Here is a 16,503-nt window from a genome sequence, read left to right on the forward strand (position 1 = left end):
AACAGCCAGTCGGTCTCATAAAGCAAACGTCTCGTCAACCCCCACTTTGGAGCTGTAGTTCAGGCAACCTGTAAATTTATTATTTATGTGATCGCGATTGGCAAGAGGTCCAGGAACAGGTGTTCGCGAAAACCTGTCGGGCTAGTAGTTGGATACTGCAAAATTTTGGAAAGAATATTATAAATTCTAAAAAATATGTGTTCGGAACTCGCGTGCCCCAGTAAGCAAATTTAAGCAAAAAATTATACTTCGCGCGTTACAAATTCTAACATCGATTTTCGTCAAAACTTTATCCAGATCCTAATGAATGATTTATTTATAACTTTCCAGATAGTTATATAGCCATAATACGGATAATCTGTGCAAGTTTGGGCGAATTTCTATGTACCAAATTGGAGATATCTGTTCAAAGAAAATATCTCCTAATCGGTACAATATGTGGTACCAAGGCATATAACAGAAAATTTACAAGAAGACCCTAGAAACTGACTAGAGAGCGTCTGAGACTCCCTATTCTGGAACTGTCCCAGAATAGGGAGTCTCAGCTCCTGGACCACAGTGGAACCAGTGTCAAATTTACTATGAGTCGTCAAGGAGTTGATATATTCACTTGTGAGTTGTGTGGAGTACTCTGTTCCAGTAACTTGGCACCTCACTTGTGAGTTGTGAGGAGTACTCTGTTCCAGTAACTTGGCACCTCACTTGTGAGTTGTGAGGAGTACTCTGTTCCAGTAACTTGGCACCTCACTTGTGAGTTGTGAGGAGTACTCTGTTCCAGTAACTTGGCACCTCACTTGTGAGTTGTGAGGAGTACTCTGTTCCAGTAACTTGGCACCTCACTTGTGAGTTGTGAGGAGTAATCTGTTCCAGTAACTTGGCACCTCACTTGTGAGTTGTGAGGAGTACTCTGTTCCAGTAACTTGGCACCTCACTTGTGAGTTGTGAGGAGTGCTCTGTTCCAGTAACTTGGCACCTCACTTGTGAGTTGTGAGGAGTGCTCTGTTCCAGTAACTTGGCACCTCACTTGTGAGTTGTGAGGGGTACTCTGTTCCAGTAACTTGGCACCTCACTTGTGAGTTGTGAGGAGTACTCTGTTCCAGTAACTTGGCACCTCACTTGTGAGTTGTGAGGAGTACTCTGTTCCAGTAACTTGGCACCTCACTTGTGAGTTGTGAGGAGTAATCTGTTCCAGTAACTTGGCACCTCACTTGTGAGTTGTGAGGAGTGCTCTGTTCCAGTAACTTGGCACCTCACTTGTGAGTTGTGAGGAGTACTCTGTTCCAGTAACTTGGCACCTCACTTGTGAGTTGTGAGGAGTACTCTGTTCCAGTAACTTGGCACCTCACTTGTGAGTTGTGAGGAGTACTCTGTTCCAGTAACTTGGCACCTCACTTGTGAGTTGTGAGGAGTACTCTGTTCCAGTAACTTGGCACCTCACTTGTGAGTTGTGAGGAGTAATCTGTTCCAGTAACTTGGCACCTCACTTGTGAGTTGTGAGGAGTGCTCTGTTCCAGTAACTTGGCACCTCACTTGTGAGTTGTGAGGAGTGCTCTGTTCCAGTAACTTGGCACCTCACTTGTGAGTTGTGAGGAGTGCTCTGTTCCAGTAACTTGGCACCTCACTTGTGAGTTGTGAGGAGTGCTCTGTTCCAGTAACTTGGCACCTCACTTGTGAGTTGTGAGGAGTGCTCTGTTCCAGTAACTTGGCACCTCACTTGTGAGTTGTGAGGAGTGCTCTGTTCCAGTAACTTGGCACCTCACTTGTGAGTTGTGAGGAGTACTCTGTTCCAGTAACTTGGCACCTCACTTGTGAGTTGTGAGGAGTACTCTGTTCCAGTAACTTGGCACCTCACTTGTGAGTTGTGAGGAGTGCTCTGTTCCAGTAACTTGGCACCTCACTTGTGAGTTGTGAGGAGTGCTCTGTTCCAGTAACTTGGCACCTCACTTGTGAGTTGTGAGGAGTACTCTGTTCCAGTAACTTGGCACCTCACTTGTGAGTTGTGAGGAGTGCTCTGTTCCAGTAACTTGGCACCTCACTTGTGAGTTGTGAGGAGTGCTCTGTTCCAGTAACTTGGCACCTCACTTGTGAGTTGTGAGGAGTGCTCTGTTCCAGTAACTTGGCACCTCACTTGTGAGTTGTGAGGAGTACTCTGTTCTAGTAACTTGGCACCTCACTTGTGAGTTGTGAGGAGTGCTCTGTTCCTTGGCACCGATCAGTATAACAGGACACTTCAAACACAAGCAAATATCTCCAAATCGGTACAATATTTGGTATGTTCACAGTTGAACATACCTGGAACCACTTCAACAAACTCTCAACAGGGCAATTTGTTTAGTTAATATGTACTAATATTCAGTGTATTACTACATTTCCACCAGAGGGCTCGCTATACAAATTCAGCTACTCAAGCTCAGTTTCCATCTGAACTTGGCGTGATTATTAAGCAATTGTCACCCTCTTATTTCACAGAGTGGACTGTAAAGTTAAATCTTTAAATAGAAGTTACTGGGTTATGATCTGGCACTCAGGAATGCTCTCAGCTCTGGAAAACTGCCCAGGTATCCGAACCTAAAATCTAACAAGTCATAACTTTCTAGCCAGTGCAAAGCTCTCTAGTCAGTTTCTAGGGTCTTCTTGTAAATTTTCTGAAACCTCATTCAATTCGATGCACAGCACGATGATTATTATTAATGAGAATGGATTTAAAGTTTAAACACTTTTTTTGCTCTCACAAGCTAAAGAATAACGTTGCAAGAATCCACATTCCGCATCATAATAAAGTGGGAATGTTTACTAAACTAGGAATTACAAAAGGTTTTTCACATCTTAAAAATAATAAAACATATTACAGCAAAACCCCGATTTACCGTGCCCCTATATACTGCAAACCCCGATTTATCGCGGCCATTTCCTATGCCCAAATGGGGTTTACCATACATAATGTACACAAACAAAACCCAGATTTACCACAAACCCCGATTTACCGCAAACCCCGATTTACCGCGGCTATTTCCTTTCTCCCATACTCCGCGGTAAATCGGGGTTTTACTGTATACGCAAGGTAGTAGCGTGCACACTGCACTTTATTCACTGGATCCACTAAATAAATAATAGTCCGTAATGTGTAAGGGAGATTCAAAAATGAAATACACCTGAAACGTGATGACAAGGAACATCGAGCAATATGTACACTGCAGGTTATTATTTTTGGACTACCTACGTGATCAAATTACAGCGCCGGGAAAATCTTATCTCTGCTAATCGTATTGACTAGTTTCAATATTAATTATCCCTGTAACATAGGTATTGTATTACACATTTACACTGAGAGGTGTTGAATGATTGGAGGTCACATGACCACATTAGTAGAGTTAATATTGTGAGTGATTTATGTGAAGAAAGAATGGTAATTAGACAAGAAACCGCGACCAAGGAACTTAAGTTGTCTGAACTTGGCGTGAGTCTTGAACAGTCGTCAGCATTATATATGTTTGAATATTATATAATATTTAATAAGAATGATGTAATACCAACGAAGAAACTGTTAACCTTGTATCAGATGTACCAACAATTTATGCATATAATGTAATAAAGAAATAATAATAGGTAATACCTATCGAATATTATGGGTTTATATAGAAACCCGGAATACCAGAAAGTTCTCCAAAACACACAGATATTATGTTAATGGAATGTAAAAACGATATGGTCACCGTTACTTTCGCTTTTGCTCTCTGTCGTTTTGTCATATTAAATTACTGCACATCCATTATGACCATACAGTAATTTTTGTTTGTTCAGTTTTTGCTGCATTGCTATGTCGTCTGGTTCGAACAGCCGTGGTTCTGGAGGTTCTCAAAGCTCGAAAAACTTTGCCGCTTCGTCCTTACCAGCAAGTAGGAGAGATGATATTTCGGAGCTTTATGGAGATGATCATGCTGATGCATTAAAGATTGGCAAAACGTTGCTTAACTCAAAAGGAATTATGTCTCGATTCGTGTTCACCCACAAAGCAATCTGGTGTGCCGAACTGATCCAATCCAATTTTTTAACTGATATCGGATGTTTTGGTGGTAAACTTTTTACATTAAATAAGACTCCTTACCTACAGCACTGGGCGTTCGTGGCAAGGGGTACCATACCCGGGTTGGAAGACATACCTGCTTACTTTGTAGCTCAATTTGGAGAAGGTGATTACATTCCAACAGCTGAAGAGAAGGAGAAAAACCCAGACAGTAACGAGTTTCACGCCTTATTAGTGGAGAACGACAAGAGATATGCTGCATTACAGATCTGCTCAACGCAAGAGAGATCACATGTATGGGTGAAGCTGAAGCGAAGCACTCTAGAATCGATAATCACTGGCTATATAGTCCCTTATGAAAATTCAGGAGATATTCTTCAACATCCTGGCGGAGTTCTTGTGAGCAAAGGTTCCACTACTACAGAGCAAAGGATTTGATCCAAAACAGTGGGCCACCATGGATAAACCTCTTAAACTTGGCGAACTCAATGAGCTAATGTTTAAAACAGAGTCTGCCGGCAAAGAATATGTTGCTGCTTCTCTTAAAGATACTGCTGTTGATCTTGTTGTTAATCCTGTTGATCTTGTTGTTAATCCTATTGTCAAACTTGCTGTCCAAACAATTACAAACAACTGTCAAACCTTTGCAACTTCTCTTTATGATTTGGCTAAGTAATCTTTTTGAACGATTTTGACATGAATATTGGCTGCTCGTTTGATAGTGTCTTATTTTTTATGGTTTATTGCTCTAAATAATATCGTAATATATGTGCCACAAATTGGAGATAAGATTTACCCGGCACTGTAATTTTATCAGGTAGGTACGATATTCATGAACCAAAATTAATAACCTGCATTGTATTGCATAAAATGTACTTTTCAAGTGTATTTCATCCATTTTACCTCACATATCATGGACGATTATTTATTAAGTCGATCCAGTGAAGATTCTGCATTGCTTTGCAAATAATATTTTTTATTATTTTAAGATGTGACAAACCTTTTGTAATTCCTAGTTTAGTAAACTTTATTGCTTTGTTATGATGTGGAATGTGAATTCTTGCGATGATAAGCTTGATTGCAGGAGTTAGCAACTATTGAGTATTGATAATTGCGACGGTTTAGGGAAAGTTGAATGCTTCAGGGTGTCCAGATATGACACAAAGCTTACATGAGTATCTAACTAAAGAACCAAAATAGATGCTTCATTAAAACAGATATTTGCTTGTAGCAGTGTAGCACAATAACGAGAGGGAATACTAAACCAGGGGTACAACTATTTGAAATATTCTAACCTGCGCTGTATCCTCTTATCTCTTGTTTTAGTGTCCAGTATTTGGAAACTTATTACAATTCCTCTTTCGTGGGAGAGATTCTTGGGTGTCTGCTTTTAAGATCTTGGCTGTGTCTACAATATAATATATTCTACCCTCAGCTCCAGTGTTTCCCAGTTTCCTGTAATGTGCTCGAAATTAGAATTAGAATTGAAACATGCAACCAAACAGAGGACAGAGTTTGCAGAATTTTTAAAAACTTCAATATTGCAGTCATTTTATGGGCAGTATCATGAATTTTTGGATCAAACTTTAGAAATACAAAACTTAGTACTATAATTATAATAATAAATCAAGTTGTGCCAACCTGGACTAGATTAAACTGCTTCATATTTTCAAATGTGAGAAAACTCCCTGGACTCTTTCTGTAGTCGTTCAGTGTCAGGTGCATGTCAACAGCTGCTGTTGTACCTTGCATATAATTTTTTGGATTTCCGTTTTTCAGTCCTGTTTATAACTTGTCGAATAGTTAACATATTTAAAACTAGGTGGATACGTTTCAATACGCCACAATGCCATAAGAGAAACTGTTGCTTTCTTCCTCCAAGAAGCTAAGTAAAGACATAAGGATAGAACAAGCACTCCTGACAGTCTTACCAAGGTCATTCTCAAGGAAGACCAACACCCAGGATGAAGCCCGTCTTTATGTAGCAGCTGTCAGACTGTATGCACCCTTTGAAAGAACATTCTTTGACATCAGGGTCACACATCCTAACTATGACACAAATACATTGAAGCCACTAGATAAGATCTATAGAGAGCATGAGAAAGAAAAGAAAGATTTGTAAGAGAGAGTATTGGGGGGAGGTGCTGTCCATATTAAAGTATATTAAAATGTAGGTTTTTTCCCGTTTTAGGGACAGGGATATACTTCAATATACTTCAATATACTTAAATATATCCCTATCTTTTTGTAGGACTAAAAAAATAGCTGCCCACAATAAAATAACTGCTAAAAATGCAATTCTTAATCGATTCCGAAAATTTTGTACCAAAATATTAAAAGCAAGTAGACCAAAGTGGCTCTTGCTTGTGAACAGTGCATCCAGTGGCGTAACGTTGCCTGTTGGCGCCCCCCTGCCGAAAAGGCGCCCCCCTGTTGGCACCCCTCTCCTTTTGGTGCCCCTCCCTAAAATTGAACAAATTAGGCGATTTAAGAGGATTCGCCGGTAAAATCTCTAAAAAAGTGTGTATCTAGAGCAAAACACGCAGTTTTGCTAGTACTTTAGTTAAGTTTTCGAAATTGTCCCACATTCAAACGACGATTTGGCGCCCCCCTAAGACGGCGCCCCCCTGCACAGCGGGGTCAGCAGGGCCCTTCGTTACGCCACTGAGTGCATCAACTACCCGCCGAAGCGGTGGGTTGGGAGTCCCCCTGGGATCATTTTGTCCGTAAAATTGTATACAATATAAAATAGAACAGTAAAATATCTAAAACATTTACATAAACAAATCTAGGAACAAAATCTCGTAATATAATAGATTTGAAGGAAACGTCTTGCAGTTCAAGATGTTGAGCCGTTGATCTTCCTCTGATTCCCCTCAATGCAATGAGTGTACTTCTTAACAGATCAAATCTGAACCGTGTTCTGATATGATTTTTAACTTGGCTCTTGGCTTATTTTTTTGTGGTCAGCTATCATCTCGCACAGAGGTGCGAGAAAGAACTTTGTCAATATAGATAGTCTAGAACCAAGATATTTTATGTGCAATTTAATTCATGGAGGTCTTTTTACTTAGTATCCACTATTCAACAAATATTGAGCTATATATCTTTCACATAAAGTTAGTCTCATTCAAAAATATTAAAATTTGATCGAATTTTGGGCAAAAGCTTTCAAATTTGGTGCGGATGGCCAAATATATGGGCATATGGTTTGAAGCTCATAACTCATCTATTTTTGACCAAACTGGATGTGAATTTAGGTTTTCCCCAATTTAGGGCCGGGGATATACTTAAATATACTTTAATATATTTTAATATGGTCAGCCCCCCTTCCATTTTCGTTTTTTAAAAGAAAAAGGGGGTCAAACAAACAACAGTTCTCAGACGCAATAGCGCTCAGATATAACCTGAACCTAAAGGATTGCCCTAAAACATGTACGTGTGGCCAGAAATATTCAGCAAACCATGCGCTCATCTGCAAACCTGGTGGATATGTGTCACTGTGGCACAACTCGTTGAGAGACACCTTTGCAGAACTAATGAGAACTGTGAAATGCAAGGATGTGCAGACTGACTACTGAGCCAGTTCTTCTTCCAGTTGATGGTCTAGAGTTGCCAAAGGGAACAGTCCTAGGAGACCAAACTAGGCTGGACATTTCTGCAAGATCGATTGGAATGCTTCAGAGAGGGCATATTTTTATGTAAGGGTGTTCCATGCCCCAGCCCCCTCCAATGCAAGCAAATCGATCCCGGCAATGTATCAGTTTATTGAAGAAAAAAAAAGAAAAAAAAAAAAAAAGGGGGGGACTCCCAACCCATGTAGCTGAAACACCTCACAGCAAGTAGACCAAAGTGGCTCTTGCTTGTGAAAGGTGCGTCAACTACCCGCCGAAGCGGTGGGTTGGGAGTCCCCCCTGGGATCATTTCGTCCGTAAAATTCATTGTAACACCGTTTTCATTCAAAAACGGTGTTACAATGCAAGGGTTCTTGAAGTGGAGAAAGGAAGCTTCATACCGTTAGTTTTCTCAACGTCTGGTGGAATGGGTGGTGAAGCTGAAAGACTGGTGAAGAAGCTGGCTAGTAAGATGGAGTATCACACAGGGCAAAGGTACTCAGATGCTGTGGAAAACATATATTGATTGATTGAAATAAATTTTCGTGCACAATATAGGGTCATTGTGACATTATGTGTATACTGTTTTAAAATTTTTATATGATCACTTTATCAAAAAATGGGGTAAGTAAATGATCGATCAGTATCAGTAGTAAACAGCTAAATAACGGAAGAATCTAAAAATTTGTAGCCAAATTTATTGCGAACTAAATTTATTGGCCTTAAGGTATGCGAGAAGCTCGAAATGAACGCCGCGCATATATTATTAATAAGGAAATAGGCTAGGGTTGCATGATCAGGGTTTCCTTTACCTGGGAACCTTAGGCTATTATATTCATGTTCATAATCATAGAAGATTCGGTGGAATAAAAGGCTGAGCGCCGCCCAGTATGCAGTAAGGTTTCTTGAAAAATTCTTCACCGGAGCATATGCTGAAACCTTTTATTTATTTATATATATTTATATATTACATATTACACCTAATCCTATAGCGATAACTTCATTATACAGTCATATCGTGTGATCGAGATTACTGGGCGGTGCTCAGCTTGTAGGTTTACAACCTGCCGGGACGCGCGCCGAGTTGGACTCGTCGACGGTCCTGGAACAAATATTTTACGAGTATCACCCGTTTATGCTCAGCCTGTCCACTGTCATTCCGACGAAAAAAAAAATTGTATTACGTCATACGTGGTGATCCCCATTATCGTTTCACTTGTCATACGTTGTATTGTGTATGACCCGCCGCGCACTGTATCGACGTGATACAACGTTTCACTAAGTCTAGTGGCTAAAATGTATTCGGTATTATGGCTAATTGTATTACGTTTTGACCCCCACTGTCGCTTTACTATAGTGTAGTGTTTCGACGATACAGGGGGAGCCGCGTACTCGTGCGCGGCGGGTCATACAACGTATGACAAATGGCTAAGATGTATTTTGTCATACACTGTATGACCCGCCGCGCACAAGTGCGCGGCTCCCCCTGTATCGTAGAAACTCTACTATACTTCACTATAGTGAAGCGACAGTGGGGGTCACCACGTGATACAAAATGTATTGTGGCTACTATACGTCGATACGTGCATGTACAGCCGCGCACACGTGCGCGGCGGGTCTACATTCTACAACGCGAACGTATGAAATTGGACATGCTAAATTGTAAATAAACTGTGTATACATTATACGGAAAAATATATGTTGGAGGACTTATATTCTTGCTTCGCATCGATCGTTGTTCTCCTTCACAAATAACAGAGCAACGATCTCGATGGGTTAATATCGCGTCAATCAAATATATATGATACATATAAATAATATTATATGTTTACGAACATTATTGATTGTAGCATGGGGACCCCGGTATAGGAGATATATCCGAATAAATATAATACAACAAAAATGGTTAAATTTGGACAAATTTGGTCAAACTACGCGACTTTTACAATTACAGCTACTTTTGCTCCAAAAGCCGCGCACCATCAAATATGGCACCTAGGCGAAACTCACTGCGATCTTTCCAAAAAGGTATAACAAATTTGGTATTGTGAAAATTCTCACAGTCTCTAGAAAACAGTGGTACAAAAATTTTTAAAATCCGAGCAAGTTTATTTTTATCGTGCACCCCCTAGTAATATTGTAGGTTTACAGTATCAGTATCACTATCACTCACAGAGCCCGGTTTCACTAATTCACTCGCCATGGATTATAGGAAAAGCGCGCTAATTTGTATTTCGCATTGGATATAAAGATAACCAATGATATTGCAGTAGTGATATGACTGTGATTTCAGATAACCTGATATTTACTTACATTTTTGGTCAGGTTCATGGTTAGGAGATTGGACAGTTGTTATTTTTTACTAAGTTTGGAAATGTTATTATATTCTTAATGTCAACTGTTTTATAGCGTAAATATTCTGTTATTCTAACAGCACCGTCATAAAACATAAGTGTTTTAATCCTTCAAACATATTATGTAGCTGATATAATAACATATTGTAAAATTATTGAAATGTGACGTGCTCTGGTATATAATATATCGACTATGGTAGAATCTAGGTAGATAAGAATTTGGTAGAATGTAAAATGTGGGTCTATTCAACAGTTGGAGGCACGTTTAAGAGGCATATCGATCTCAATTTCAATTGCCCTTAAAGAAATCTCACGTCGTTGATAAACAGACCTACAAATCTAATCAATTGTGAGATTTATCTTTGGCCGTGTAACAACTTGAAATTGTGATATAATATCTGTTCGCGATGCAAAACTGAAAACAATAGGATATTGTTTTCCTGCTTATATTTTACCCTTTACCAACAAGATCTACAAAACCTTAAATGAACCGAAACTTGCCGGAATAATTTTCTTGTGCATGTTATATTGATAGTTCGTGAATTTATGCAAGTGCAACCTATAATAACTAAAATTCAATTATTAATTACCGGCCATGCTAATTACCGGCCATGCGGTGCATATAATAAACCATATTATGGCCCATTTCGGTCACAAAGCGGAGCTTAAATTGAGTTTATTGCACGCGCGGTAGTGGGTAGACAAATTATGTGAAAAAAACTGTGCTGTCACAAATAATGCGCGGTATAGAGGTGACCAATGAAATCACGGCATTAAAAACACGTGATAGCGCGCTGGCGAGTGAATTAGTAAAATCCCCCTGTGCACGGTTTCACGTCTTATTGATAAATAAACTAAATTTGTCGTTCTTAAAGTAATACATTTTATAATTTAATCTAAAAAAGGAAAATTCTTTAGTTAAAGTTCGGATTCAAATACTATTCTATGTAAGGTCCACTCCAACAGTTTCCCTCCTCAGTCCCATCGAACAGAAGACAAAAAAGATAAAAGCAGCCTGAATGGCAGCAAAAACCAATCTTACACCCTCATTAAATAGGTACTCTGAACACAGGATACCTATTATCCCGCCCACTCGGTTCGCTGAAGCTAAAACACTTATCATAAACGATCTGATGACAGTTGGAGAATACTCAGCTATCAAGATGACACATGCGAGCCCTGCTGCGGAGATAGCCATGCGCTCTAAGAGTAGAAACCAAAACAACCAAGACCTACTAACACAGAAATAGAGGGCAGTAGGGAGGAGGAGTGCTAACACGCCCGCTCTAATTCCACATTTTATTCTCCCAAACTTTTCCATGACAAGAAGCATCATGATAACACTCAGGGGCTCTACTAGACTGACTATACATATGTCAAATAGTGTGTCAATGTCAAATGAACAAGTTCTTTCGACTGACACATCGCTGCCAGTGCAATACCCTTCATTAAGAATTCTTGGCATTACGAAGCCGTTTAAATAATAGGCGAAATTGCATGCCATGCCTGAGAGTACGATAAGCACAGAGTTGGACATGTTCTCTGTCTGTTGGAGCAACTTATAGACCATGCAGCAGTTAATGATGCTATCTTGTCTTCCTGGTGGAACCTTCTTTAGTTTCAACACCACATCCCCCTTACCATTCATCTTGTATATCTTCTTAATAGTGGTTTCTGCCTCATTCACGTTACCTCTGTAATATTGGAATCTAGCTGACTCTCTGATCACTGCAAGAAACACGATGCAAGGAGAGAAAGCAAGAGAAGTGCAAATAACCAGACCTCGCCACCCATAGTCATGGAGAATTAAGTAAGCAATGCCTCCTGTAACTGAAGCTCCTATACCCCAGGGTAAAGAGAGTCCAGAGAAACCGAGAGCGCGGAATTTAGTGGGTGTGACCTCTCCACTCAGAGCAACAGTTGGCCCAGTGCCCAAACCAACAAACACTCCCGTTATCAAGCGCAGGACTATGAACTGCCAGTAGCTCTGCACGAATCCGCATAAAGTCCCTGCTGTTATAACTCCAACAGCTGCTATCAGAGATATTCGTTTTCTCCCGAACCTGTCCCCGAATGTGGAGGTTACAAGAGGAGTGATCAGCATGGTGATGATGGTGCTGGTCTGGAGTCCCGAGAGTGCAGCAGAGGAGAGGTTCCACTCGCACCTCAGTATTGGTCCTATTATTGTGAGGAGGACTATCTCTGCACCCTCCAGCGCACAGAAGAAGAATGTTCCAATTGTGTAGAGTAAAGTGCCCCACCCACATGTTGAACCGTCCATTGCTTCATTTATATCTAGCTCCATTTCTTTACCAGAATTATCATAATCTTCTTTTAACTTTCTCTTCTCGTCGACATCGTCTGAACTCATCTCGTAAAATTGTAAACAAAGAATTGAGCATCTAACCTGTAAATAATGTATAATAACTTCCAGTTATTAGCAATTATTTGGACGGTAAACTATAGAAAAGCTAAAAGGTATTAAAATTATGAACACTGTATTATTGAGGGGTTCAAGATAAGACCGCTACAGCTCTGTTGAGTTGGTGACGAATGAAGTAGTCAAAATCGTCGCATAATGCATATCATACCATCTAGAATAAAATAGCGCAGAAAGATTTTGGATGTCAACTTTTATATGAGCCCACTGTGTAAAATTAACCAATCAAATGAAATCCTAAAAATATTTGTCTGACTTACAAAATAAGTCAAAGAATGTGGAAATCGGACACAAAATGTAGAAATCAGGAAATGGTAAGCAATTCATAATGATCAGTTTTCTCTGGCCCACCCAGTAGATTATGAACAGCTCATGAAAGTCTAAAGATTCGCAACGCAAGCTGTTAAACAAGTCACTGCAGTTAACAAGTCAGTAAGACAAAGAAATGTAGAACTCAGTGATGTTCACAATAAGGCTTGCAGAGCAAAGATATATTAATAAAGATATATATATATATATATATATATATATATATTATACCCTCAGTATAATATAATATAAATTTATAAAGGGTACGTGTGTCGTGTAGTGTGTAGTGTGTACCCTTTTTCAAGATGCAGTGAAACAGATCAAGACAAAAGAGAGTGTGCTTCATTTATATTGAACAAGGAATTTGAATGTTGAGTTTAATAAAGAGAATAACAATTGAGAAACGTAGAATGCTGCAGGAATGTATTATAGCTCATTGCTTGAAAGTTTGGGTGTAGATTGGATCAAGTAGGACGCGACTATTATTTGAAAATGTTTTTCTGAAACCTGATTGAAATCTACTGCAGCAAATAGAATATTGGAACTTAGTAGCATAATTGAAAGAGAAAGCTCGAAACACGCCAAACATAGACACCATTTTATCAAGAATGGGGAAGGTTGAAGTAAAAAATCGGTAAAAGTTACGAACAAGAAAAACATCTTACAACAAGTTTAACTATCAGAAGTAGCAGTGTAAAGAAAAGACCCCAAACCACTATGACTCTTACTCTTAGGGGTCGTTCACATATTACGTAATGTGGTTTGGTCGTTGATTTTGACGTAATCAAAATTTTTATTTTTTACCGATTTTCGAAATACCAATTGGACAATTTTCGTTAATTATGTAATCAAAATTTTCGTTTTTTAAACCAATTTTCGTTTAGTAAGTGCTTTGCGATTATTCCATTCATTAATCCGTTGTGATAGCTTTTAATAAATAAATGGGTGTCTAATCTTGATTACGTAATATAGGAGAGGGGTTGGGTCTTGATTACGGAGGGGGGAGGGGGAAAATTATTGATTACGTAATATGTGAACGACCCCTTACCGCGCAAAGAGATGTCACCAACAACAACAATATTTATATATCGGATTGTGAAATTGATTGACAATTCAAATTTGGTCCCCAATTATTCAATTTATTTGTTATTATAAGTATTACAACTCGGATGATTTCTGAGTGATAAAGCTGCTATTATCTCTTTTAAATTTTCTAGTTGCGGCTGATAAGAAATATAGAAAAGTATCTCGATCTATAGCGGTTTTCATATTATTTTAAGACACTCGGCCGGGCACTTCTTATGCTCACTAACTCCTGATATATGGCTCTTTGAGCTTCGGTCAGAATCCATAGATCGGGAGAAAATAATCTCCGGATTTTCCCCCGGACCAAAGAGAATGTAATTTGTAAGAAGACGCAGAACAATGTCCATTAAAATAAAAGCAGCACCGACAACAAACGCAAAACGAGCATCTCCGTTGTATTGTACAAGCAAACTGTTTCGTAATTGTGAAATGAGTCTCACAATAAATATTAGCGACCCTCATTGAATTTATATGAAGTCAATAGTACATCGTATATCATTATGCATTACATTTATATTTATATTGATGGTATTTATACATTAAAAGACGTATGGGGCCATCTACTTAGTGCTTAGGACGTCCACCAAAATCGCAGATTTTAAGATCACCCCCCTCCCCCATGTCCGGGTGTGCAGGCACGTAGCCAGGGGGGGGGGGCAGGCCCCCCCTCCCCCCCCCCCCCCGGAAAAAAATAAGCTCCCTAGTCCCAATGGTCGCCTGGAAACTGGGCTGTGTTTATGACTGCAGTCTGTACTGTTTGAACGGCAGGCAATTGACTTCAGCATTTCGTAAATTATTCCCAAATCCCACTTATTCCATACATCCCACTATACATGTACTTATTCCATACATCCCACTATACATGTACTTATTCCATACATGTACTTATTCCATACATCCCACTATCTCACTATACATGTACTTATTCCGTACATCCCACTATACATGTACTTATTCCATACATGTACTTATTCCATTCAGAGTTCTTGTCCCCTATAGACCGTAGGAAATGTCAAAATCTTAAGACGATAAGGCCTGAGTAAGTCGTAAATTCTGATTGAAGAATGCAGATTGCTGTTGTGAAGTTACCTAATTTACATGAGTACTTGATTCTTTTCAGTCCCAGTTTATTGCTGTCCTACAAATTTCTTTAATGCCAAATGTCGTCTGAAACAACCTATTTCTCAAAAACATTTCCGGGGGCCTGCGCCCCCCCCCCCCCCCCCCCCTAGCCCCCCGCCAAGGGGCTCCGCCCCTGGACCCCGCTGGGGGCTGCGTCCCCAGACCCCTGCCGGAGCTTGCTCGCTGGGTAGGACGCGTCGGCTCGCTTCGCTCGCCGAGGCCCCCCCCCCAAAGAAAAATCCTGGCTACGTGCCTGCGGGTGTGTCCGAATTTTCAAAACCCCCCCCCTCCCCTCCCCCGGACGTCCGGATTTCCAGCTACTTTTAAGAGTACAAATAAAACCAACTCAAATTCATTGTTAATAAAATTCAAAGAGTTGAAATAAATGGGACTTTATCGTTAATCGGTTAATTCTGCCAAAATTTCCGGACGTTCGTTTTTTCAGAAACCCCCCCCCCCCCCCCCCCCCCCCCCTCCCCTGTCCGGATTTGTCCGAAATTCCAAAACCACCCCCCCTCCTCCCTATTTGCCGGACATCCTAAGAAGTTGGACCCTATCTCGAGGCGGCCCGCTTGTTTAAGGTTCTACACTGGTTTGTCGTGGAGCGACTGCTGCTGAATACCATCATTACTGACTTGTCTACCTTAGTCAGCTATTTACATATAATAACGCTATTTACATATAATAACGCTCATTATTACTGTTCATATTATCGTAGTTACGACTACTATTATAGCAGCAGGATAGATTTTGTAATTAAATTATGAATGTTATATTTATAATTGGATTTGGAAGGTGATTACTGATGGGGGGGGGCCAATGGCATAAAATGGCATAAAATGGCATAAAATGGAGACTTTTTCTATGGAGAAAATGGAAAAACCCATGAGTAATTCTCCATTTTCTCCATTTTATGCCATGAATTTTGTCTTCGAAATTTCATCTTTAACACCATTTAACACCTAAATTGGACATCCTAACATGTTTATTTACGCTTACTAGGGGCGTAACAAGCTTATGAAAGCTCATAGTAGGCTACTAGATGCTTATACTAGGTTAGTAGAGGCACACTTCAGGCAAACTCATAATTACTCAAGCCTAGTGTAAAGTTATTTCTACAGGCTACAGCAGGAGTGAGTAATAGGGGAGAGTAATAGGCACTGAGAAGTGAGACCTACATCCTCGAAAGTCGAAACAAGCTCGCACTGCAAAGGGGAGGCCTGCCTTCCGAGATCGCATTACCAGGGGGAAGCCTCGAGTCCAAATTTGTGTATCGACTATCGAGGGGTAGGTGCAGACTTCGATAAACCGAAAAACCAAAAAAATATTTTCGGCTAATAATGAAGAGGGTAGCATAAAACGTGGAGAAAAGTGGTTTTTAGAAAAACTTTGAAAAATGTTGACTTAGAAAATTTTCGGCCCGAGTCATTCTCGATACGTACCTCTCGTATCGAGAGCTCCCGATTCCGAGCTCGTGTTGCAAAGGGGAGGCCTGCCTTCCGAGGTCGCATTACCAGGGGGAAGCCTTGAGTCCAAAATTGTGTACCGAGGGGT

At 40.1% G+C, this 16,503-nt stretch overlaps 2 protein-coding genes across 2 annotated transcripts in view; one reads left to right on the top strand and one right to left on the bottom strand.

Moving 5' to 3' along the window:
* LOC134822730 (phosphatidate phosphatase LPIN1-like) overlaps positions 1 to 16,503 on the top strand; it is a 582,707-nt gene that overhangs the window by 270,337 nt on the left and 295,867 nt on the right.
* LOC134823124 (putative transporter SVOPL) lies at positions 8,103 to 12,363 on the bottom strand. The gene is made up of 2 exons (XM_063834468.1): positions 11,602 to 12,363; positions 8,103 to 8,144 (listed from the first exon to the last, which is right to left on the bottom strand). Exons 1-2 carry the CDS (start codon positions 12,361 to 12,363, stop codon positions 8,103 to 8,105), a joined length of 804 nt encoding a protein of 267 aa, XP_063690538.1.

The sequence above is a fragment of the Bolinopsis microptera genome, chromosome 11 (assembly GCF_026151205.1).
Source record: "Bolinopsis microptera isolate Bmic1 chromosome 11, MBARI_Bmic_1.0, whole genome shotgun sequence".
In the NCBI taxonomy this organism is placed as follows: Eukaryota; Metazoa; Ctenophora; class Tentaculata; order Lobata; family Bolinopsidae; genus Bolinopsis; species Bolinopsis microptera.